This window comes from Mustelus asterias, chromosome 13 (assembly GCF_964213995.1).
Source record: "Mustelus asterias chromosome 13, sMusAst1.hap1.1, whole genome shotgun sequence".
In the NCBI taxonomy this organism is placed as follows: Eukaryota; Metazoa; Chordata; class Chondrichthyes; order Carcharhiniformes; family Triakidae; genus Mustelus; species Mustelus asterias.
In genome coordinates, this window is record NC_135813.1 from 97363891 (window position 1) to 97389913 (window position 26023).

At 43.8% G+C, this 26023-nt stretch overlaps 1 protein-coding gene and 2 non-coding genes across 3 annotated transcripts in view; 1 reads left to right on the forward strand and 2 right to left on the reverse strand.

Annotated features, from left to right (window-relative positions):
* inpp5jb (inositol polyphosphate-5-phosphatase Jb) overlaps nt 1-26023 on the forward strand; it is an 83551-nt gene that overhangs the window by 55705 nt on the left and 1823 nt on the right. The window contains exons 4-12 of the mRNA XM_078227678.1: nt 1181-1289; nt 4108-4224; nt 8024-8199; nt 9513-9624; nt 15990-16099; nt 19025-19241; nt 20175-20312; nt 22375-22458; nt 24901-25005. Coding sequence (XP_078083804.1) covers nt 1181-1289; nt 4108-4224; nt 8024-8199; nt 9513-9624; nt 15990-16099; nt 19025-19241; nt 20175-20312; nt 22375-22458; nt 24901-25005 — 1168 coding nt within the window. The remainder of the gene's footprint in view (nt 1-1180; nt 1290-4107; nt 4225-8023; nt 8200-9512; nt 9625-15989; nt 16100-19024; nt 19242-20174; nt 20313-22374; nt 22459-24900; nt 25006-26023) is intronic.
* Nucleotides 18194-18392, reverse strand: LOC144503261 (U2 spliceosomal RNA). Its single transcript, XR_013499472.1, has one exon. It is a non-coding gene; the product is annotated as a U2 spliceosomal RNA (small nuclear RNA).
* On the reverse strand, nt 18549-18737 carry LOC144503182 (U2 spliceosomal RNA). Its single transcript, XR_013499424.1, has one exon. It is a non-coding gene; the product is annotated as a U2 spliceosomal RNA (small nuclear RNA).

The following is a 26023-nucleotide window of genomic DNA, read 5'->3' on the forward strand; positions in this document are numbered from 1 at the left end:
AAAATAAGAATATTTGAGGAGAACATCTAATGGTAGAGTGAGGGAGATTCTGGTTATCTCCTGTTTCACAAGAGTGCCCTGGCAACTGCCTTGGTCTGCTCTATTTCACCAAGCTGATTATCTCTCATAGCAAGAGTCTCTCCACCAGCCCAGTAGCCTATCTTGGGAGGAAATCAGCTCTCCAAACTCCTGTTTGCCTCCTCTGGAATCCTATCTTTTATTGGCATTTTGTGCAAGTGTAAGAAGATTCATATAATTAGTTGAAGCCTGCCACTTGAGATATCTCTCCTAGGAGATACTGATGGATGGCAAATGTAATAGATCTCTTGGTAACACCCAGTTAGTGTGGAGAAAGGCTTTTCGGGTCCCCCATGAAAGCTGACAATGGATATTGTCAGATGTAGTGTGAGTAAACTCCTGAACAGGGTGTGGACTGAAAGGTTGGGTGGAATCTGACCATAGCTTTTCAAAATGGCAGCCCTGGATTGAAAACTGGCTCTCTGGCCAGATTTTGAGTCTCTCGGAGTAAAAGAAAAGGTCAGTGGGGCGGGGCCTGAGATCAGGGCACTCTTTTTAAAGGATGCCCTGATCAGCATTGAAGTGGAACTCCTCAACACCCCCCTGCACAATCATCAGGGGCTCCTCCCCCACTGTCACCATCTTTAGGGGCTCTCTCTCCCCTCTTTCCCCCCTCCTCGCCCACATCATTGTGGGAATATCCTCCCGTTGGGCATGTCCTTCTTCCCCAGAAACTATACTTACCTTTGCTCCCCCAGGGAGATCCCCTCAACTGAATCTCATCTTTCAAAGCCTGTTGTTAACTCGCTGATGTGATTTCATGTTGGCGAGGTTTGAATATTCAGTGACCCTATTCCTATCTCATCCAACCTGCAGAATATCCTGCAAGAGTCACAGGCAGTGATCAAGGTAGGGAAGTCTGGCAGATTTGATTTTCTGTTTCTGGCTGAGTGGACTTGAGGGAGATCAGACTCAGCAATAATGTTCACCCAGAAATAAATAACACACACATCAAGAAAAGTCACATGGTTGGAGGCAGCAGAAGGCTGACAGCACCTACGGATTGTGGCAGAGGGACCACTTTCAGGAGAGGAAGAGAGAGAATTGGGAAAGCAATTAATTCCTTTGAAAGAATTTGGTAACGATCTTTTTCTGTTTGAAGTTTGCAGGAAGTGAACTCAATGATAAATAAAAGATTGAAGGATGCTATCTTCACTGACCAATGGAGTGAGCTCTTTATGGACACACTGAGTCCCTTTGGTTACGTGCTGGTAAGTTTATAAAGATATAAGCCCTGTTGCTTCATATGAGTATCTGAGCAAGGAGCAGGAGCAGGCCATTCGCCTCCTCGAACCTGCTCCGCCATTAATAATATCCTGGCTAACCTCAAATCTGCATCCCATCTACCCCCAATATCCTATCACCCACTTGCTTACCAAGAATTTATCCATCTCTGCCTTAAAAATATTCAAAGATTCTGCTTCCACCACCTTTTCAGGAAAACAGTTCCAGAGACTCATGACCCACTGAGTGAATAAAATATCACTTCAGTTCCATTTTAAATGGGCGACCCCTTATTTTGAAAGAGTGACCCCAGTTCTAGATTCTTTCCCCAAGAGGAAATATCCTCTCCACATCCACACTCTCAAGACCCCTCAGGGTATTTTACTGCCTCTAAACTTCAGTGGATACAAGTCTAGCTTATCAAATCTTTCTTCATAAGACAACCCACTCTTTCCAGGCATTAAGTCTGGTAAACCTTCTCTGAACTGCTTCCGACACATTCATATCCTTTCTTTAACAAGATGACCAATACTGTACACAATACTCCAAATGTGCCCTCTACAACTGAAGCATCACCTCTCTACTTCTGTATTCAATTCCCCACATAATAAATTATAACATTCTATTAGATTTTCTAATTACTTGCTGTGGTTAGCACTGCTGCCTCACAGTTCGATTCCCGGCTTGGGTCACTGTCTGTGCAGAGTTCTCCCTGTGTCTACATGGGTTTCTTCCGGGTGCTCCGATTTCCTCCCACAATCTGAAAGATGTGCTGCTTAGGTGCATTGGCCATGCTAAATTCTCCCTCAGTGTACCCGAATAGGCACTAGAGTGTGGTAACTAGAGAATTTTCACAGAACTTCATTGCAGTGTTAATGTAAGTCTACTAGTGACACTAATAAATGAATAAATACCTGTGTGCTTTGGATGTGGGCATTGTTGACACGTTTGGCATTTATTGCCCATCAGCGAAGCTGCCTGGGGGAAGACAGGAGCCAATCATGTCGGTTTGTCACGTATAGGCCAGACTAGATAAAGAAGAGAGATTTCCTTCCCTAAGGGACATTAGTGAACCAGCTGGGATTTTCTGACAATCCGATAACTTCACGGTCACTGATACCAGCTTTGAATTCAAGATTTAACCCAAACTGAATTCATATTTTCAGACTGCCATTGCTCAATTTGAACTCATCATCTCTAGGCTCTTAACCTAAACTTCTGGATTGGTAATCTTGTAATATATCCAATACACTACCTTACCTGTAAATATTTACAACACATAGCTCTTTACTTGCTGTACCCTCTGTCCTGTGTGACAACTAGGAAGTTTATAAGTTTGCTAACTTTTGGAACTACCTGTGCTAATGGTGGATGGACTATTGGTCTCCAAGTCTCATAGGGAAGTGTTAGGAATATCAGGTTTTATAATCAAACTGTTTATTTAATTTCAAGATAGTTGTGGGGGGTCCAAGGATAGCTAATTAGTACTACTACTTGGACACTTGTGACTCCCATTGCCTGGAAAGCCAGTGTAGTATTGGCTTAGAGGGTTTCCGAAAGATATTCCTGAACCTCTCAGACATGGTCAGTCTGCAAGAATCTGAGAGGAAAAGCTGACACATAGAGGCAGCTAGTCCGTATTGTTCACCATGCAGAACGCAGGAGGGAGCTCACACTCAGACTGAAGAGACCAAGTTCATGAGAATTTAAACAAGGCTAAAAGAATTGCCTGAGTTTGGCTGAAGGAAGGAATCTTCAGAATAACCCAAACTGTAAAAGTAAGTTCGGGCATTAGAAATTATCCGACTGCAAAAGCAAAATGGGAGCATGCTATCAGGAACTGAAAATAGCTTTGGACTGGTTCGTGGAAAATGAAGTGTCACTTAAGCGATGAAATAATGGAGGGGGATTTTTGGTTGTTTTAAAAGTTAAATGGGGAAACACTTCTGTAATTTAGAATATAAGCTGGTAATTGAAACAGTGTTTAGTCGATGTTGCTGTTAGTTTCTTTGTCGAGTAAAAGTCTTAAAACTTGAAATCTTGTTGTCTGATCTTTCCAGTCAGTCACTGGAAATTCAAATATCTTTTTAAAGGTCATCAATCTCTGTTGGGACTGTAACACCTGTCAGACTGCTTGTCCGACTTCTGGTGTTAGATAAGCTGTAATATTCTCCAGCTAAAAATTGGTAAAATTGAGATCTATTGTCTTGGGATCCCACCATGAACTCCTTATTCTGATCACTGATTCTATCCTCTTCTTATCCATTGTCTCAGGTTGAATCAGACTTCCCACAACTTCAGTGTCCTGATTGAAACAAAACTACATTTCTGACCTCAATATTCCCTCTGTTACAAAGATCGTCTCTGTAAAATCACCTGATCCTGCTCCTGCCTATGGTCATCCCTCATCTGTGCCGCTTAACATCTTCAGACCTCAATTCTCACCTAACCAACCCTTTGTTAGCTTCATCAGCTCAACCAAAACTGTACACCCGACCTCTGTAATCTCTACCCTCTGAAGTCAGTATCTCTAACTCTGCTCTCTTGACAATCCCCTCCCTGTCTTCCCCCACTATTGGCAACCTTGCCTTCAGCTGCCTATGCCCCACTCCCTCAAATTTATTCCCTAAACTCCTACACCTCCCTGCCTTCCTTTTAGACTTTCCCGAAAAACTGTCCCTTTCACCAACTACCTCTTTCATTTTTGTCTCAATTACTCCACTGTGGATGATATTTCTATGTTAAATAGAAGATATTGTATTGTAATATTGAGTAGATATATCGTATTTATGTCTCCTCGTTTAGGTGACCTCCGAGAGGATGCAGGGGCAGCTACTCCTAGTGTTTGCCAAGTACTATCTCCTTCCTAATCTGCAGGACATCCAAACTGACTGCACCAGAACCGGGCTTGGTGGATACTGGGTAAGCCTCAAAGTCCTAATGGGCAAAAACCTTGGATTTAGAGGAATTGTCTGATCTTTCTCCGTCGCAAATCACAATCTTCATCTTCTAAAAATGATCAGTCAGGTCAAAGATGATGCGGTGATAGAACATAGAACAGTACAGCACAGAACAGGCCCTTCGGCCCACGATGTTGTGCCGAGCTTTATCTGAAACCAAGATCAAGCTATCCCACTCCCTATCATCCTGGTGTGCTCCATGTGCCTATCCAATAACCGCTTAAATGTTCCTAAAGTGTCTGACTCCACTATCACTGCAGGCAGTCCATTCCACACCCCAACCACTCTCTGCGTAAAGAACCTACCTCTGATATCCTTCCTATATCTCACACCATGAACCCTATAGTTATGCCCCCTTGTAATAGCTCCATCCACCCGAGGAAATAGTCTTTGAACGTTCACTCTATCTATCCCCTTCATCATTTTATAAACCTCTATTAAGTCTCCCCTCAGCCTCCTCCGCTCCAGAGAGAACAGCCCTAGCTCCCTCAACTTTTCCTCATAAGACCTACCCTCCAAACCAGGCAGCATCCTGGTAAATCTCCTTTGCACTCTTTCCAGCACTTCCACATCCTTCTTATAGTGAGGTGACCAGAACTGCACACAATATTCCAAATGTGGTCTCACCAAGGTCCTGTACAGTTGCAGCATAACCCCACGGCTCTTACCTGCAGTGTCCTGGACATGGACAGAAGCTGAGAGTCAGATATGTACAACAACAACTTGCATACAGCACCTTCAACAGTATCATCCCAAAAAGCTTCACAGGAGCCTTAATGTGAAAAATCTGACCCCGAGTCACAGGAGAGTTTAGGGTCACATGTCCCAAACTTTTGGCCAGATGGTTTTACGAAGTATCTTAATTGGAGGAAAAGGAGGTGTTAATTTGGAGAGAACCCATCTGGTTCACTAATGTCCTTTCGGGAAGGAAATCTGCCGTCCTTACCAGGTCTAGCCGACATGTGACTCCAGAGCCACAGCAATGTGGCTGACTCTTCGAGAGGGAAAGATTAACAGATGACATAGACAGAGAGTGAGAACAAGAGAGAGACGCAGATTGAGAGAGACACTGAGAGACAAAGTCTGTCTAAATCCTCTTGAAGCAGCTTTGCATCTTCCTCACAACTCACATTCCCACCGAGCTTTGTGTCAACTGCAAACTTGGAAACATTACATTTGGTCCCCACATCTAAATCATTGATAAATATTGTGAACATCTGGAGCCCCAAGTACTGATCCTTACGGTGCCCCACTAGGCACAGCCTGCCAATGTTTATTCCTCCTCTGTTTTCTGCCCATCAGCCAATGCTTCATCCATGCCTGAATATTCCCCCCTATCCCATGTGCTTTAATTTTCCTAACCAACCTCCTGCGGGGGACTCTGTCAAAAGCCTTCTGAAATTATAATTATTCTATATCCACCATCTCCTGATTATCAATTCTGTCAGTAACATTCTCAAAAAACTGCAATCGTGTCGATAAATGTGATATCCCATTCATAAATCCATGTTGAATATGTCCAATCACATCATCCTTATCCAAATGTCCATTTCTCACATTCTTTACAGTAGATTCCAGCATTTTCCTTATTATTGATGTGAGGCTAAACATCAGTCATTCCCTGTTTTCTCTCTCCCTCCCTTCTGAAATAGTCGGGTGACATTTGCGACCTTCCAATCCACAGGAACTGTTCCGCACTCTGTCGAATTGGGAAGGATGATCACCAATGCATCCACTAACTCCGTAGCTACATCTTTCAACACTCTGGGACACAGAATATCAGATTCTGGGGACTTATCAACCTTCAATCCCATTTCTCCAACACAAGCTTCTTCCTAATACTAAATAACTTCAATTCGTCATTCTCCCGTCTCCCTGGATCTCCAATTCTCAGAGATTTCTTGTGTCTTCCTCAGACACAAAGTGATTATTTCGCATCATTGCCATTTCTCTATTCCCGCTTCTCCTGACTCTGCCTGGAGTGGACCCAGAGATGGGCATTTCTCAGACTGGAGATGAGTTGAATGTGGTCTTCAAAGTGGTGATCACTCTGTACTTTGCCCCCCTGTGCCTCCCTTTTATCACCTTGCCCCTGAGGGTACTGGAATACAACTTTACTAGTGTCAACGTTCTTTCAATGCCTTGACTAAATGACCATGAGTCTGATCACTCAGGGTGAGGTAACAGTTTCACCCTTAGAGTATCACAGCCAAGCTTGACATGAGGAAGAGGGCAGCAATGGTTCTCCATGTCCACTAGCTGATTTTACCCTCTGCAGAACCAATTGGTCCTGAGGCCAACTCTATCACCACTAATTACGTCAGCATAGGCTAGTAAAACTTGACCTTTCTAATATAAGACAGTAACATATGTATGCATTGACCAACTAAACTGTGAGGCAAGCTGTAGAAAGCAGTATTTAAAACTAACACTGATCAACTAGTTAAACAAGTGCTGGTTAACAGCTCGTAAACCTGTTTTGGTCACACCACGCTCATTCTTCATTTTTAGTTTCAGCACGAACTCCAATCATTGCCAAAAACGCCCAGAAAATAATCCCAGCCGCTGGAAAAAATAAACTTGGACTCCCACAACAAAAATCAGAAGCAATTTCATTTTGCAGAGAGGGAATAGAAAGTACTGTGGCAATTTGAGGTTGCTTCAGAACATCTCATTGAGATTGCTGCTCTTCAATTAACCCTGCTCAGTCATACAGTCGTTCATAGTTTTGTTTTAGTGCATTAGGTCAGAAACAATTCATGGTACTGCTCGTTCATATCCTACCCACATTGTTTTATTGTCATCTGATATCAGAATCAGCTCATTCTTCCAGAGTCCATGAACATGAACCCATTCTCTAATTGGTGTCTGTAGATGGTTAATCTATTCTTTGATGCAGACTTGACAATATCATGTTGTGTATACAGCCCTTGCTGAGAAGGAAGTGGCAGGGAGGCAGCATGTGTGTTTGTATACCTTAATTTTATTCTGAGATTGATTTGGTGCAGGAAGTTAAATGTTCACTCGATGACTCACTGTCAATCACTCCATGACACACTGTCCAACACTCGGTGACTCACTGTCCGACACTCGGTGACTCACTGTCCGACACTCGGTGACTCACTGTCCGACACTCGGTGGATCACTGTCCGACACTCGGTGACTCACTATCCGACACTCGGTGGATCACTGTGCATCACTTGGGTCACTATGGGTGGGTGGATCACCAGTATGGGAGCATATTTTGGGAGAGGTGAGGAGAGACTGTGGTCATGCCCCTTTGATTCTGCATCCAACCTTTGGCTGTGTCTGAGGGACAATCCCAGTTGACCTGAGGAATTCTACTGCAGCAGATTAGCTGAAAGAACCACAGGAGCCACACTTGCTGGGAGCGGGCAGTGGTTTCACACTGGACCTTCTGAAAGCCCCCCACTTCAGAGGTCAAGGGTTTTCAATCTGAGCTAGGGGGTCAGTTATCCTAAAATGGCAGAGGGATAAGATTGATATTATGTTTACTGTTCAGTCTGTTAAGGAACCACTGGCTGCCCATCCCCAACGTCACCCTGTGATTTGGGATGGGACTACATGTTGAGCAATTGGTGGTCGGAAATCCCATCCCACTGCATTTCCAATGGAAAAACAGGATGCATCACAATCAGATCCTTCATTCACAGTCGGTGAATGGCTCTGTGCAATGGTTCCCCGTAACCTGGTGATACTACGGCCATGTGAATAATCAACTTTTTTCATCATTGTCACAGGGGAACAAGGGAGGGGTCAGTGCCAGACTGTCTCTGTGTGGTCACATGATTTGTTTCCTCAACTGCCATTTGCCGGCTCACATGGAGAACTCTGAACAGAGAATGGACAACTTTGAGAGTATTCTACAGCTGCAGCAGTTCAATGGGCCGGTTGCCAGTGGGGTCCTCGATCATGAGTAAGTGTCAACCTCACCCCTCAGAATAAATCCTTTATCCAGTGCCTTTTGGGAGGAGAATAAAGGGGCATTCACCACAGATGTTAATGGAAGAGGCAGTATTTAAGCAGGTTTGAAGATAAGGGGCAGCTTACTGAACCAATAGCATCCCTCTGTGCTGCCCTGCCCTATGATGCCATGTTAGCAAGGTGAAGGGTTTGGGTGAGAATTCTCGGCTGGAGGAGAATTCTAGACTAAAGGCTGGAAGGCCTGCGTGCAGGGAAAGGGTGTTTGGGTAGGGAAGTGTAAAGTAACACAGGCTTAGTGGTGCCAAGGATGTGAGACAGGGTGCAGCATTGGAGAAAGTAACAGAGACAAGGTGGGGGTGAAGGCTGTTGTGGGATCAGAAATAAAGACAAGGGTTGGGAGAGGGGCAAACTTACCAAACAAATTCTAAGTGCTAAATAAGCATGAAAATGGCAAATGATCATGCTCATTTTTACGGTGAAAGAAAAGTTAAAATCTTATCACACTTAGAGAAAAAATGAGGCAAAGTGTGAGACGCACCAGTATGGGAAGTGGACAGAGTCTATTCATACCCATCTCCCCCCCCCCCCCCCCACTCTGCCGCCCCCAATCACCGTCACCCCCCAGTCCAATCGTCACCTCCGTTCACCCCCCTCTTGGCTGATCTCCGCCCCAGATTCCTCCCCTCCCCCAGTTGATCGCTGCCCTAGCATGCACGATTACAGAGTGTGCAGCTCACCACATGCAGCCTCCCCTTCAGGCCCCAACCCTCCCCTTAGGCACCACCCCTTGGCACTATCTGGTGCCTGGTGGGCATGGCCAGGGTGCCAGGCTGGCAGTGCCAGGGTGTCTGGTGGGCAGTGCCAGGCTGGCAGTGTCAGGCTGACTCTGCCCAGGGGGTACTGCCACCCTCACCCCCAGAGGGGCTTCAATTGTCTTCACTCCCACAGGCGAGGCCATCACATCTGGTCCCAATTGCTGGGGACCATACATGATTCTTGGCGGTGAGGACCTCCACCAGCAAGGTCGTTAAGGTGAGTGAGCCCGGACAACTCCGTACTCACTAATAATATTTAAATGTGGATTTAAATATTAAAATCAGCCCAGGCTGATCAGATGAGAGACCGGGCACGAACTCTGTTTTCTACCTCTCTTGCGATCTTGCCGGCTTGCCAGCTGATCGGCATAATGAGCCGGTAAGACTGCCCCCAAGGATTGTGAAATTTGGAAGAGTGTAGGATGAAAGGAAGATTTTAGGGGTTGGGGCAGCAATGGTGAATCATAATAGCTGTTGTGTTTTGGTACAGCGTTGTGTTCTGGTTTGGTGATCTGAACTTCCGAATCGAACAATACGATATACGCTTCGTGAAAAATGCCATTGAGAAGAACAAATTGGCTGCTCTGTGGGAGAAAGACCAGGTAGGATCAATCAGCCAAACATTCTTGCCAGGAACCTCAAACCCAGCATCATCATCTAACTTATTGCAATGACGAGCCTTGCAAAATTAGGTACCAGGATTGTGGCCCAGTGTGTTATTGTATGTTCAGGGAACAAGTGGCCCAGTCCCACAACAGGACAATGATGTTGTGCTTATGTTACTGGATTAATCAATCAGTGACTTGACTAATGCTCTGGAGACATAAGTTCAAATCCCACCATGGCCACTGGAGAGCATGTCAGTTTCATTAATAATGATGGTGAAGCTCACAGACTGTTATAAAAACCCACCTGGTTCACAAATATCCTACAAGGGATGAAATCTCCTGACTTTAACCAGCCCATGATGTGGAGATGCCGGCATTGGACTGGGATAAACACAGTAAGAAGTCTCACAACACCAGGTTAAAGTCCAGCAGGTTTATTTGGTAGCGAAAGCCATTAGCTTTCAGAGCGCTCACTGCTCCTTCGTCAGGTGAGTGGGAGTTGTGTTCACAAACAGGGCATATAAAGACACAAACTCAATTTACAAAATCATGGTTGGAATGCGAGTCTTTACAGGTAATCAAGTCTCAAAGGTATAGACAATGTGAGTGGAGAGAGCGTTAGCACAGGTTAAAGAGATGTGTATTGTCTCCAGACAGGACAGTTAGTGAGATTTTGCAAGCTCAGGCAAGTCATGGGGGTTACAGATAGTGTGACATGAACCCAAGATCCCGGTTGAGGCCGTCCTCATGTGTGCGGAACTTGGCTATCAGTCTCTGCTCAGCGACTCTGCGCTGTCGTGTGTCGTGAAGGCCACCTTGGAGAACGCTTACCCGAAGATCAGAGGCCGAATGCCCATGACTGCTGAAGCGTTCCCCAACAGGAAGAGAACACTCTTGCCTGGTGATTGTCAAGCGGTGTTCATTCATCCGTTGTCGTAGTGTCTGCATGGTCTCCCCAAAGAACAGTGACCACGACACCGCACAACCCTGTCACAGCAACCTCTGCAAGACATGCCAGATCATCGACACGGATGCCATCATCTCACGTGAGAACACCATCCACCAGGTACACCGTACACACTCTTGCAACTCAGCCAGTGTTGTCTACCTGATACGCTGCAGGAAAGGATGTCCTGAGGCATGGTACATTGGGGAGACCATGCAGATGCTACGACAACGAATGAATGAACACCGCTCGACAATCACCAGGCAAGAGTGTTCTCTTCCTGTTGGGGAACACTTCAGCGGTCACGGGCATTCGGCCTCTGATCTTTGGGTAAGCGTTCTCCAAGGCGTCCTTCACGACACACGACAACGCAAAGTCGCTGAGCAGACAGCGATAGCCAAGTTCCGCACACATGAGGACGGCCTCAACCGGGATCTTGGGTTCATGTCACACTATCTGTAACCCCCACAACTTGCCTGAGCTTGCAAAATCTCACTAACTGTCCTGTCTGGAGACAATACACATCTCTTTAACCTGTGCTTAACACTCCCTCCACTCACATTGTCTGTACCTTTGAGACTTGATTACCTGTAAAGACTCGCATTCCAACCATTATTTTGTAAATTGAGTTTGTGTCTTTATATGCCCTGTTTGTGAACAGAACTCCCACTTACCTGACGAAGGAGCAGCGAGCGCTCCGAAAGCTAGTGGCTTATGCTACCAAATAAACCTGTTGGACTTTAACCTGGTGTTGTGAGACTTCTTACTGTGTTTAACCAGCCCAGCCAAACCATTTGGTTGACTTTTAACTGCCCTCTGAAATGACCTAGCAAGCCAATCAGTTGTAGGTGACTCACTACCACCTGTTCAAGGGCAATAAGGAATGAGCAATAAATGTTGGCCTTGCCACTGATCCTCAGATCCCAAAAACAAATAAGAAAAAACTTGCTGCTGACTTTACGCCTCAAGGTCCTAGACTTCTCTCCAGCCCAGGCTGATGCAAGACAAGAATCTGATTGTCACTCTTAGGACCAATCTCAACCCAGTTCCTAGTGTTCAATGAGCGAATAACAATCTCACTGATTGGTTCTCATTGGCAATCTCACTGAAAGAAGCCAGCTAACTAGCGGATGCCATGCTAGTAGGCAGCTGAGTAGGAACTGAATAGATTGGCTGGGAAGGTAAGTGGGAGTTTTATTCTATGTCGAATCCTGGTTGTGGGCGGGTCTGGCATAGGATATAATTTTTAAAAATGAAAAGTGGTTAATTTCTTACCAAAATGAATATAAAATCCACTAGAATTTAAACAAAAAAATGCTCAAGATCTACTTGAAAGCTCAGTGGGTGGAATACATGGTGTGGTAATGGTTGTCACTAGAGATTTGGGTCACCTTTTCTGGCCTGTACAAACAATGGGACATCTTTGTGTGTTGTTTCACAAATAGGCAACAGCACATCAACAACTGCTCATTACATTGGCTGCAATGGAACCTCAAGTCTCTCAAAATGGGAAATGGTAGTGACAAATGCGATGGACAAAGAGTTAATACTCGCTCAGTGCAGTCTGTCCTCTCTGTGCTCTTGGCCAACCTTTACCTCAGTGGAATCTATCATAGACACAGAGCTGCCCATCTTGTCATTGCCCAAGGAAATAGAGTCTGTAAAATAGGCATGTTGTCAGGACAACGAGTCCATTTTGGGAATTGTAAAAATAGAAAATTCAAAAGCCTTCTGGCTGATCCTTACTGAAAAAGCCGACTGAAACAAAAAAGAAATCACTGCAAAAGTACAGAAGCATTGAACGGAGACAAAACTCAGGTGTAGAATCTTCATTAGAACCCAGGCTTCATTTTCTGATTTGTTCAGAGAGTAACTAAGATTTAATTATTTTAACATTATCTTAACCTTCAGTTATTTTTTCCTTTTCTCCCCTATCCATAAGTGCTGATTCACCTGGGGGTGGATATTGTACACAATGCCCTCATCCTGTACAACAAGGAAACAGCCTTTCTTCATGTGTTTTTAAGGGAAGATGATGGCAGAGTGGTAATATCACTAGACTAGCAACCTAGAGGCCCAGGCTAACAGGAACATCGGTTCAAATCCCACCATGACAGCTGGTGGGTTTTAACTTTAATTTGAATTGATATATCTGGAATATGAAGCTCGCCATTAATAATGGTGACCACGACAACATAAAAACCCATCCTTATCTGCTCTTGTGTATATGTGACTCCAGGTCCAACGTAATGCCCTCTGAAATGCCTGAGCAAGGGTGATTAGGAATGAGCAACAAATACTGACCCTATCAGTGACACCCACATCCCAAAAGAAAATTGTATCAGCAGGCGGCAGCAGAACCATGGAATGAAATCTTGTCCCTAACTGACTAACGCACAGAAACATTCGATGATTTTCCTCCTATTTGACATTCAAGAGTCCCGATCAATCCTTTGGCGCTTGTGTGAGAACTGTATATCCTAGGTCAGTACGAGGTCAGTGTGACAAAGACAGAAAATGCTGTGAATACTCAGCAGGTCAGGCAGCATCTGAAGAGAGAGAAACAAGAGTTAATATTTCAAAGTTAACATTTTCAGTTTTCATTTCAGAACTCCTGGGAAGGAACATAGGGACAGGAACAGGCCATTCAGCCCCTCGAGCCTGTTCCGCCATTCAATGAGATCATGGCTTATCTGTGGCCTAACTCCATATACCTCCCTTTGGTCCATATCCCTTAATACCTTTGCTTAACAAAAAATTATTTATCTCCGATTTAAAGATAGCAACTGCCGTTTGTGGAAGAGAGTTCCAGCCAGCATAATTAAGGGCCACACGCACCCCGGACATTCTCTCTTCCACCTTCTTCCTTCGGGAAAAATGTACAAAAGTCTGAGGTCATGTACCAACCAACTCAAGAACAGCTTCTTCCCTGCTGCCATCAGAATTTTGAATGGACCTACCTTGCATTAAGTCAATCTTTCTCTACACCCTAGCTAAGACTGTAACACTACATTCTGCACTCTCGTGTTTCCTTCTCTATGAACGGTATGCTTAGTCTGTATAGCGTGCAAGAAACAATACTTTTCATTGTATACTAATACATGTGACAATAAATCAAATCAAATCAAATCAAATCAAACCAAACCCCTGCCACCCTCTGTGTGTAGAATTGCTTCCTAATATCACTCCTGAATGGTCTGACCCTAATTTTTAGACTATGTCCTGATTTCTAGAACCTCCAACTGGTGGAAATAATTTATCTTTCTTTACCCTGTCTTTTCTGGTTAATATCTTGAAGACTTTGATCAGATCAACCCTCAACCTTCTAAATTCTAGAGAAAACAGGTCCAATTTGTATAATCTTCCCTCATAACTTCACCCCTGAAGTCCAGGTATCATTCTTGTAAACCTATGCTGCATTCTCTCCGAAGTAAATATATCCTTCCTAAAGTGTGGTGCCCAGATCTGCTCACAATACTCCAAGTGGGGTCTAACCAGGGTTTTGTACAGCTGCAGCATAACTTCTGTGTCCTTGTATTCCAGTCCTCTAGATTATAAAGGCCAGCATTCCATTAGCCTAGACTGTGGGAAATTAAAAAGGGAAAATGCTGGAACTACTCAGCAGGTTTGGCAATATTCAGGTTGGCTCTCGGAACCATTTCTTGGTATCATGACCGGTGAGTACCCTCTTATTGCGCAGTGAGGTCTGGCTGTGCTCTGTCAGTTTTGGGTGGTCTGCAAGATTGACCACCATTGTTAAGTGTGAGCACCATCTGCCACTCCTGTGAGATCCGAGCGCCCTCTATTGGTGATGTGTTTACCTCCTGACCCGATCCAGGGATTGACATTCATGAGAGCAAGAATAAATAGATCATGAACCCAAGGTTCTCATTTAATTAACCAGAATTATAGATTTTTCTTATCTGAATATCTTTAGCTCTATTTTAACCGCATAGGATTTGAACAAAATATATGCCCAATGCAATCCCCTCATTCTAAATGTCATGAAAGTAACAGGAAAACACAAATTGTTCACCTTCATTAACCAAAGTTGTGACACACTTCACAATGCTTTAAATACAGACATCAATGGTTTACATTTGTATGCACTATAAATGTGAACAGGCTCTTTAATTGAAGGGCCCTTGACATCAGCACCACTTTATATTAAATCATTATTGAACTTCATAATAAATTGATGTATAACAAATTTAGGGATGTGAGTGCTGGGAATTGAATATTCTTCCATATCCATGCTGTGCCAAATGAAACCCTCCCTGTTGGAGGCAGAGTAACGCTCACTCTATGTTCCCTCAACATTGTGTCTCAGGCCCGTTTCTGAAGTGCCTGAGTGTGATCTTTTTCCATTCCCCCAACTGCCCTGAGTGAGATTACCAGTCGTGCTGGATTTGAGACAGGCTTCTGGTGTGGATCCATATCCAATAGGAATTAGGTTGTGATAGCCCCCAAACTGATTCAATTTTGACCCTTACTGACAACAGACAGAGGAGACCATTATCACATTCATTTACACTGTGACTGAGAGGAACAGTACAACTCAGTCCAAGCTCTCTCACCTCAGCCATTATAAAACGGTGTAATGAAGTAAGAACTTGCATTTACCCAGGACCATTCACATCATCAGGCTCTGGCAAAACACTTCATAATGAAGTCATTTTGAATTGTAGGTGCTGTTGTCGTGTGGAGAAATGTGTTAGCTAATTTACATAGATTACACTCGGTCTTCAGCACAGAAAGAAGCCATTTTCCCAACTGTTCAACAGCAGCCTTCTTCCACCAGCTTCATCTAACTCTATAACCGAATCTTTTTAATTTTTGAATTGAATTTAACCACATAGGATTTGAACAAAATATATATCCAATGTAGTCCCCTCATCCTAAATGTCATGGAAGTAACAGGAAAACACAAATCGTTCTTCATTAACCAGTGTTGTGACACACTTCACAGTACTTTAAATACAGACATCAATGGCCAATATTTGTATGCACTATAAGTGTGAACAGGCTCTTTAATTGAAGGGCCTTGACATCAAAAGATCCCCAAAACAACAGTAAGCAAGTTATCTGTCTTTGGTAATGTTATCTCAGGGATCAATGTGGCCAAACAACTAGAAGAATCCCCTATTATTTTTCAGGTATCGTCAACAGGCTCCTGTGAGGTGAGTGGGGTTTTGGTTTAATGTCTCATTTGAAAGTCCAGCATTGCTAACAGTGCAGTAGACTCTCACCACTGTGCTGAAGTACCACCCAAGATTATGTGCTGAAATTTTGGAATCCATAGTCTTTCAAAGTGAGACTGCTGCCAAGGCTGGCACCAATCAGTCTGCATTAAATTAATTTTAGCGCCCTATTTCTGCCCTGCTTGTTAACAATGTTGCTTGTCTCTTGACAGTTGAACATTGCAAAGGCGATTGAGCCAGCACTGAATGGATTTCAGGAAGGTCCTCTCAACTTCAGGCCAACATATAAATACGACGTGGGCACAAACACGTTTGACACCAGGTAATGTAGCTTCAGTCTCTGTTTGCTCTGTATACAAAATACTTCGAAGTAACAGGAAACACTCAGCCAACTTCCTGGACTTTAATACATTGTGTAAATCCACTGAAAAATGAATTTAATCTGAATAAATTTCAAAGAAAATTCACAGTATTTAGCCATAGTTTTGTTGGGAAATTATTGGAACCTATCTTTTCATTCTTAGCGCTGGTCATAAGGTTGTGGTGAAAAAACATTGTGGTGATAAAAGCTGTAGCCTTTCCCCATTATGGCGACTGTCCCAATATTGGTGCGTCCCTCTGCATATAGTCCAGGACCATGTCAGCAACACTCAGCTGTGGACAGCTCATTGCACTGGAAGATCAAGTTTTGGGCAGGCCAGATACTTCTTACCATCGAGCTAGGCTGGCACTTGGGGACTGATCCAGTGTAGGGAGCAGTTCATGTGCATTCCCATTTCCTGCCTCCTCCCATTTTTCTTGCATTGACTAAAGGTGCTCAGTTCAGTAACCCAATTGTAGAGATTGACAAGGCCAGGTATGCTTGTGAAAATGCGTCAAGCTGAGATCCTTGGATAAAAGAACTGATTTGCTTCCTCCACTCTCACCTCCTGCTTCCCAACTTTGTGCACTTTGCATTACCGTATGTTGGACTGGAATCCTTCTTCTTTGGCTCTGTCAGAGTTTATAAAGGTAAGTGCCTGGAGAAGGCCCAAGCACTAAATGGATTTCAGCAAAGCGCCTCAGTACCCCTCTGATAACAAACCCCCTGATGCAGTGAGTGGGGGTATCCATGCACTGTTACAGGTTGATGGTGATGTAGCTTTGATTCCTGCATTCTGCAAGCTCACACTAACACAATGCAAAGGGTACATCTGAGAAAACGCTTTCTCAAATTCCTTACGTGCATGGCTAATTGTGAGCAATGTTGTTGGAGGCCTTGTGTCTGTCAGTTAACTGTCTGCTTGTTCAGATTGTATGCATGTGTTTGTATCTTGGCAAAACAGCATTGCAATAAGAGCTTAGTGATAGCATTCTCATTGTGTGTCCGAAGGTTGTGAGTCCATGTCCCATTCTAGAGACTTGAGCACAGTATCCAGAATGAGACTCCCGAGGTGCACTGCATCACCAGAGGTGCTGTGATTCAGATGCGATGTTAGATGTCTCAGTTGAAGATGAGCAAGAGAATTTTCTTTGGTATCTTGGTCATTACTTAGCACTCAATTAGCACTCATAAACAGAAAAATCTGCTTCCAAGCTTCCTACATTACAACAGTGACTACACTTTAAAAATGTAGTTCATTAGCTTTGAAGCACTTTGGAATGGCTTGAGGTCATGGATTGGCAGGTTCTGACTGCCACATTTGCACCTTGCCATGGAAGGAGAATACAGGGCCAGGTTTTGCCTTGAGCATTGGCTAGCATTTCTCCATTGATTTTCCATGTGGACTTGCACAGAAAGTTGCTGTCACGAGGACATCCAAACATCACAGCGTCCTGGATAGAACATAAGAACAAGCCAAGACACATCCTTAACCAATCAGATTGAAGAAACATTAATGAGCAATGCAGAATCTGAAACAGGAAGTGTTAGTTCCAAAAATGAATTCAAGGTTAAATTGGGTACAGAAAGTGAAATAAAGCGAGGGAAAGGATAATTGGATCAAAAGAGATGAGAGGCAGAAAGAAAAATATAAATAAAATGTATTTAAAATTTAAACCAAGTTCCCAACAATAGTGTAGTGTCTTCTCTGTCACTCTGTCTTTTGTCAATAAAGCTAGTTCAATCATATAGCTGAGCATGTACTGGGTTACTCGGTGCAACACACAACAAATAATTAACAGCTAAAGGAATGAGACTCCACACATATAAATGTTAATTTTCATTGTTAGAGAGCTTGTTTTTCAGTAGTTTAGATGACATCACTTAAAGGTTCTATAGACAATAATGGACAAGTCGTAACATTTCATGGTGAGTTTAGCCCATTTTTTTTGTCTCTATCCAATTCAATCCAATCAAAGTCCAATTCAAAGTCTCAAGAAGTGAGACATTCCGGATCCAAGCTGACAAGACAGGCTCACCACTTCCTGTCTTGGCTTGATCTACATGATCCAAGCTGATTGGAGCACGCGTTGCACCTCCTCCAAGGCTTGATCTCATTTGCATCCTAGCCAAAAGGTCTAGATGCCGCTTTAAAAAATTGCTTCAAATGAAGCCTCAGTGTAACCTCATGACCTCAACCAAGTGCAGGACAGCAAAACTACACTTGATCTTAGCCAAAAGGCCGAGAAGCGATTTAAAAAAAAAATACTTTTCCAATTCAATCAAATCAAACCCAATTCAGAGTCTCAACAAGTTGAGACATTTCCAATCCAGGCTGACAAGACAGGGCGAGCAACCAAACCACCCTGTCCTGGGCCCGATCTACATGAGCCAAGCTGATTGGAGAAGGGGGAGGTTCCTCCTCCAAGACTTGAGCTGATTTGCATCTTAGCCAAAAGGCCGAGATGCCGCTTTTAAAAATTGCTTCATATGAAACATATGAAGCCTCAGCGTAACCTAATGACCTCAACCAAGTGCGGCCGACCATGGGCTGCCGACCATACTACACTTGATCTTAGCCAAAAGGCCGAGAAGCAATGTCCACGGCGTCAGTATAGAAACCTCAGAACAGCCAAAATATTCAAATGGGAGAGTGGGGGTTCAGATGGTGAAATGTCGTTTTTGTGCAGCTTGTGAAAGGTCAGCATTTTGTATAATAAATTCATAATTTTCATGTTGAACTGTGTACCTGGCTAGAAGTTGCCATCCAATTTGCACATAAAGAAGTGTTGTCGGCTTCATCATGATTTTTACAGTAAAGGCTGCATTATTGTGTTTTTTAAGATTTGAAAGCACTCGCTGTTCCAATTATCCAATGTTTCCTAGTTCTAAGAAACGCAAACCTGCCTGGACAGATCGGATTCTCTGGAGAGTGAAAATGTCCAACTGCTATGACCTTTCGGCGAATTCCACATTACTGGCGAGGAGCCAATCCCCAGATAGCAAAAACAGCTACATTCAAGTGCTCCAGCGCGTTTATCGTAGTCACATGGAGTACCTCATCAGTGACCACAAACCTGTCACCGCCATCTTCTCTCTGAAGGTGGGTCAAGATCAGAAAAGCTGTCTCTGTGCTGTGTGGGAGCAATATATAGACTGTGTGTAGAATACTTTCTCACACGGAGTGAGAGGTAATCAATTAATATATTGATGTTCACTCTGGCGGCACAGTATTTCACTGAAGGTTCCTGTGGTTGCCTGCAGAGTTGGGTGAACTTTCCAATGCCCATTCCCTCCTGCCAACCCTTACTCTGCTGTCCCAGTGTAGATAGAAAGAAACTATTCCCACGACTATAGGATCAGGGGAGATAATTTTCAGACAAGGGCTTTCAGCAGTGAAATTAGGAAAAACTTCTTGATGTTGGTCGTGATTGGCATCTATTCATATCCACCCATCCCAGGCTCCAATAGAAATCATGCTGGGTGCTCTTGTGGCTTGAGGTTTGGTGTTTCCAGGTCTTGCATAATTTTCCATCCCTTCCAGGCCTGATATCTTCTGTTCTTCACCACATCACACTTCAGGGTTGCGTTGTCTTGGGGAAGAGCCTGTGGAAAGTATGAAGCCTTGGGGACAGTGAATCCATGGCTGGAGCAGCAGTCTTGGTTCTCAGACTGTGGAAGGGTCTTGCGGTTGGGTTAGGATGTATTCCTCTGGCTGGTGAGTCCAGAGCTGGAGACAGAGTCTCAGAATAAGGGGAAGACTGAGATGAGGATGGCTAATCTTGGAACCCTTTACCCCAGAGGGCTGTGGAAGCTCATTGAATATGTTCAAGATAGAAATTGATAGATTTCTTGATACTAATAACATCATGAGATGTGGGGTTAGTGGCAATGAGGTAGATGACCTGACATGAATTAATTGAATTTGGAGTGGGCTTGATGGGTTGAATGACCTGCTTTTGCTTCTATGTTCCTATTTGTCCAAACATATTTCACTCAAGGCTGTTTTTCTTTATTTTTCTGATTTGTTTTGTAGTTGTCCCATAAAATGCAGACCCCTTTGATTCAGCTCCAGGTAGATGATGAATGGTGCAAACCGTCGGACGCGGTGGTCAGATACAGGATGGCGAGCTCTTTTGCCAAGAGCTCGTGGGACTGGCTTGGTTTGTACAGGGTAAGCTATCTACTGCCTAATTCTACAAGGCCAGCAGTGGCCAGAAACAGGCTGGAGTGGGAATGTTGTATCTCACAGACATTCATATCTACAGGGATTCCTGTATTTTCATAGATGAGAGGGAAGATAGCAACGCAGAATCGATGGGGGTAATTATGTGCCCATGTTTGTCGTCAGGGAGAACAGCGACGCAGGTGCAAAATACCGTGGGAGTCTGGAAATCAGATTCTCGCTGGAAAGATCTCGTTTTCCAATTCTCCCCGTCCTCCATTGGTGATGTAATGAGGTGCCCGCCCACAATTTAAATACATTTTAATGAATCTGCATATCAGTAAAGGGCCAACCTGTTACACGATTCCCCCATCACTGAATATTCAAACCTCGCTGACATGACATCATGCCCCATTGGCAGGTAGGGGTAATGTGTGGTGTTGAGGGCCGGGGAGGGAGTTGGGGAGTGAGCTGGAGCCTTTGGAGGGGGGGGGACTTGGTAATGATGGGGGGAGCTAGCAGTGACGGGGGGGAGAGCACTGTGGGTGGGTGGGTGGGGGGTGTGGTGAGAGAGAGAGCCCCGATATCTTGGTAGTGGTGGGGGACTGTGGGGTGTTTCACCCTTCTAAAGATAGTGCCCAGATCCCTGTCGAGCTGGCCCTGCCGGCCCTGTCAGACCCCACCCTGCCACAGTGATGGAGTTAAACCCCGTCCCTGATTTTCTTTTTGTTGTAAGAAGTTTTTTTTTGTTGTCAGAGTGGCTCAAGATCTGGTCTGAAAATTTGGCTGTGCATCTGGAGAGATACATGCCAGGCTCAGTGTGCGGCCTGGCTATTGACGACAGGGCATGGAGCAACTACACCGAATACCTCTTCCGAGCCTGACACTCTGACAAATCATGGGAAGGTTCTGCCCATTGATATTTCACATAGCTGCCGTTTTACAAAATGGATTGCCTCGTGTTTCTGGAATCCAAAATCTTACACAGGAGCAGTAGGTCGAGTCTGGGGATATTGGGAATAGTCAAATTCTCAAACCATGCCATTTGAGACCTACCATTCTATACATACCTCCAGTTCCTCACCAATGTAGTTGACCCTTAAGTGCCCTCTGAAGCAGCCTAACAAGTCATTCAGTTGTATCAGTGCAGTGGCTGAGAATAAGACCCATCTCTACATTTCCAGAGTAACTAGGGATGGATGATAAATTCCAGCTCGAGACATCTTAAGAACGAGTACAACAAAACATTTGTCTTGGTGTACACTGTGACAGGCCACAGTATTATATTTAGAGGTCAGTTCACCCTGAGTGGAGGAGAGAATCTGTAGTCTGATAATGTGTTAAATGTTACATTTAACTGGCACTTCTCCCACAGATGCCCTGGTTTTGATAGTTGAGATCCACATGAGGAGATGACATTGTTGCTATGGCACCATGGGGTTGTTGCCATGGCACCAATACCCATCGAAAGAGTTGAGTTCTATTGGTATCTCTGGACAAATGTTATTATGCCAGAGGCAAAAACACCATCTTATGGGGTCACCTTTCCTGATTCACTGATCTGTGCAACCTTGCCTAGGATGTGGTTAAGGTAACAGAGCCATTAATTCAATGTTAAAATGAGAAGGCGATCTGTATTCTAAATATGCTGATGCACTGAGAAATGTATTTTTCTTCGCCTCCCTTGCTGTGTAAACAGGAAGGGAAAGAAGGAATGCCGTTCAGAGATTGGAGACAGCTTTAGTTTTCCAACAGCTCGGACTCCCCCAGTAGCCTCCTGTAATAAATTGCCAGCAGTTGCTATTTAACAGCCAGTTTAACAACAGTAAAAAAAGCATTACCCTTTTGAAATCTAATGTTACTTCTGACACCAGCCATAAAAAATGAATATAATTAATTTCACAACCATAAATCTTAGTTTGTATTCCTGCAGGAAATTGTGAGGCAGTAATGCAGGCTGTGCTCTGGATCAGATTAAACATGGAGCCAGCGGCAACTGAAGAAAAAATAAATAGCTGCAAAGAAAATCCAACAGATCTCTTTTGCTTTTCTTTTTGATCCATACCTACAGGTTGGCTTTAAACATCACAAGGACTATGTAACATACGTCTGGGCAAAGCATGATGAAGCCGATTCTATGAAGCAATGCTATCAGGTAATTGCTGCCACACAATTATTCCCCGATAACACTGGAAGTAAACTCATTGTGTCCTGGGGTGTGGAATGGGGGTAATGTGGTGGGTTAAACATAGACATCTCTTCTGCCTTACAGATTCAAATCCAATTTAAAAGCCAGGTTGCTTCAGCGGGCGAGATTTGTGATAGAAGAGTTAGCACTGCTGCCTCACAGCGCCAGGGACCCGGGTTGGGTCATTGTCTGTGTGGAGTTTGCACGTTCTCCCCGTGTCTGCGTAGGTTTCCTCCGGGTGCTCCGGTTTCCTCCCAGTCAGAAAGACGTGCTGGTTAGGTGCATTGACCCAAACAGGCGCCGAAGTGGGGCGACTAGGGGATTTTCACAGTAACTTCATTGCAGTGTTAATGTAAACCTTACTTGTGACTAATAAATTAACTTTAACTTGATGTGTATATTTGTTTCAAAGGATTAGTGGTCAAGGCAGAAACCATGTCAGCTTTCACAATTACATTGAATTAAGGATAAGGGAATCTAGGAACAATGTGGTTACATATAATTAGGAATATTTGCTCACAAGGAAGATAAATATCAAGAGGACTGGTTTGATTGAATTGCCTATTTCCATGTTTTAATTTATGTTTAGATGCAAATTTTCACATCTAATGCTGTCAGAGCTCTATCCAAAATCAGTTTGGACAACCTGATTGAAATTGGTGTGAACTCACTGCACAAAAATGCACTGCAAAAAATAATTTGACATTAAATTAGCTATTTTGTACAGTCCAATGAAGCTGCTCTTGGGGCAGTGTAGAATCTGAAGTGTGCCGCACCCGAGGTTTCTCACTTTGAAGCACACCAAGAAGTTGATTTGGATGCCTCCAGCTGTAATTTCTAGATCACAGCTATTTCAATATTTCAAGAACTTATTGAACTTTTGGCCACATATATCTTATGGTGAAAAAGACACAAGAACAAATATCACTGTGAACAACCCATTTAGCCCAACATGTAACCAATCCCTTTTCTCTGGCCAATACTTACTCATGCTGGGTACCGTGCTCAGTGCCCGTTGCTCTGTACTGGTAAGGTGGAAGTTTCAATGATCAGAAACAGAAATCCAGGCAGGTTTTCCCCTCTAGTGACAATCGTGTCAATTGTCACTGCAATAGTTAGAAAGTATGAACAGGATTAGACCATTTACCCCCTCTTATTGAAACATTTAAGACTCTGAGGGGGCTTGACAGGGTAGATTCGGAGAGCATGTTTCCTATTGTGGGGGAATCTAGAACTAGGGGGCAGTTTAAAAGTAAGAGGTCTCTCATTAAAGACTGAAATGAAGAGCAATTTCTTCTCTGATGTCATTAGTCTTTGGGATTCTCTTCCACAGAGAGCAGTGGACGCTGGGTCCTGAATATATACAAGACTGAGTTAGACAGATTTTTGATTGACAAGGGACTTGATTGTTATGGGGACAGGCAGGAAAATGGATCAGCATGATCTGATTGAATGATAGAGCAGGCATGATGGGCTAAATGGCCTACTCCGACTCTTATTTCTTACGATCATATGCTCCCTCAAATCTTTTCCATTGTGAGTTCATGGCTGATCTGCAGCCTAGCCCCATGTACCTGCCTTTTCCCTACATTCCTTAATAACCTCGGTTAACAAAAATCTATCAATCTCAGATTTAAAATGAACAATCGATCTAACATTAATTGCCTTTTGTGAAAGAGAGTTCAACTTCTACCTCCTCTAGCATGTATAGGTTTTTCTAATTTCCTAATTTCACTCCTGAAAGATCTGGCTCTGTGTTTGAGTCCATGCTGCTTCGCCCAGGACTCCCCAACCAGCAACAATTGTTTCTCTCTATCTGGGCTATCTGTTCCATTTAAAATCTTAAAACCTTTGACCAAATAACCTGTAGCCTTCTAAACCCCAAGGATTACAGTCTTAACTTGTGTAAACTCTCTTCAAACCTTAACCTTTGGAGTCTAGGTAACATTCTGCTTACCCTGAGATCAACTAGCTCACAATATACCAGGAATTGACCTTCTTGCTCTGTGCTGCCCCACCCCAGTCCACATGGTACATTCAAATGGTGAAATGCCAGGTATACTTCATTCCTAAATGAAAGTTAAATATCTCCCTCCTTAAATGTTTTGATTGATTAGAGGTAACCCAGGCTCCAGCAGCAGTTACCCTTCACCCTGTGCCATGAGAGGCAAAAACTCAGTCCAATGATCTCTGCAGATGTGGCCATTGAGTTGGGCTCAACTGTAATGCCCTCCACAGTGAATAGCCTGATGTTACTCCGCTGCAGTAAGGCAACTGGCACCCAGCCAGAGTCAACTTCTTCAGGGAAAGAGAGAATGGAGAGAAACTTCAGCAAAGGCCATAAGCAAGATGCACTCTATAACAGTTCCTGCTATTATCTGTTGTGGAATTTCTTCCGTCTCTTTGCAGGTCATGTTCAGTGAGGAGTCCATGCCAAAGGGCACTGGAGAGTACATCCTATGCTACTACAGCAACAATTTCAACACCATTGTGGGAGTGACTGAACCCTTCCAGGTCAGAAGATGCAGCCCAAGAACTGCCCTCAATGCTTTCGACTTGTCTCTGCTGCATGTGTTTGTGTTTCTGTATGCAAGCGTGTTTTTCACAATTGGGTATCACACTGCATGGAGATGACTGCAGTAATGTCCAGGTTTGGTGGCCCAGGAGATGTCATGCCTAGTGCCAGTCTACCAGTAATTAATTTGGCAATTTAGTGACAACTTTTCCTGTGCAGTAGAGAGACTGGAATTGGGTATGTGCTCGGTGATTGCACTCGCAATTAGTTATGTAACGATGGCCTTGATTTTCTGTGCCAGTAGTGACATATTGGTAAACAGCTTAAATCATCACCAGAAACCTGGACACAGGCTGCTAATGACAAGGAAAACTGTGTTACAAAATTGAATTTTCTCCCATCCTCTCTTGAAGGTCCTGACTCTGGACGCCAGAAATCCCTGTCACCTCAACCAATTGGCTTTGTCAATGATTCCCGAGGCTCCCACAACCACTCAGTGAATTTATCTAATGTGTAACTGAGCGAACAGGCCAGGAAGATCCCTTTGAAAAGACTGGGGTGATATGTGAACTTAGTCTACCAAAAACAAAACTGCACTGAAGTACATTATGAATGACGGACTTGTCAGTATGGGAAAGAGAAGCTGCATGGGCAGCTGTCAATTTTGGCCAACATTGCTTCTCAAGACAACCATTTGAAGGAATGTAACAATCACTTGGAAACAGTTTCTTTCCCCAATGTCACCGAGAAATATTTGCAATTATATTGGACCTTTCACAATTTCAGGACATCCCAAAGAGCATTCCAGACAATGAGGGCCTTTCGAGGTGGAGTCACTGTTGGAATGTAAGAAATGTAACAATCAATTTTTACCCAGTATGCTCTCACAAACAGCAATGTGATGACAATTTGATAATCTGCCCTTAGATGTTGGTTAAGGGATAGGTATTGGTCAGGACACAAGGGAGAATTCCCCTGTTCCTCTTTGAAATAGTGTCACAGGATTTTTTATCTGGC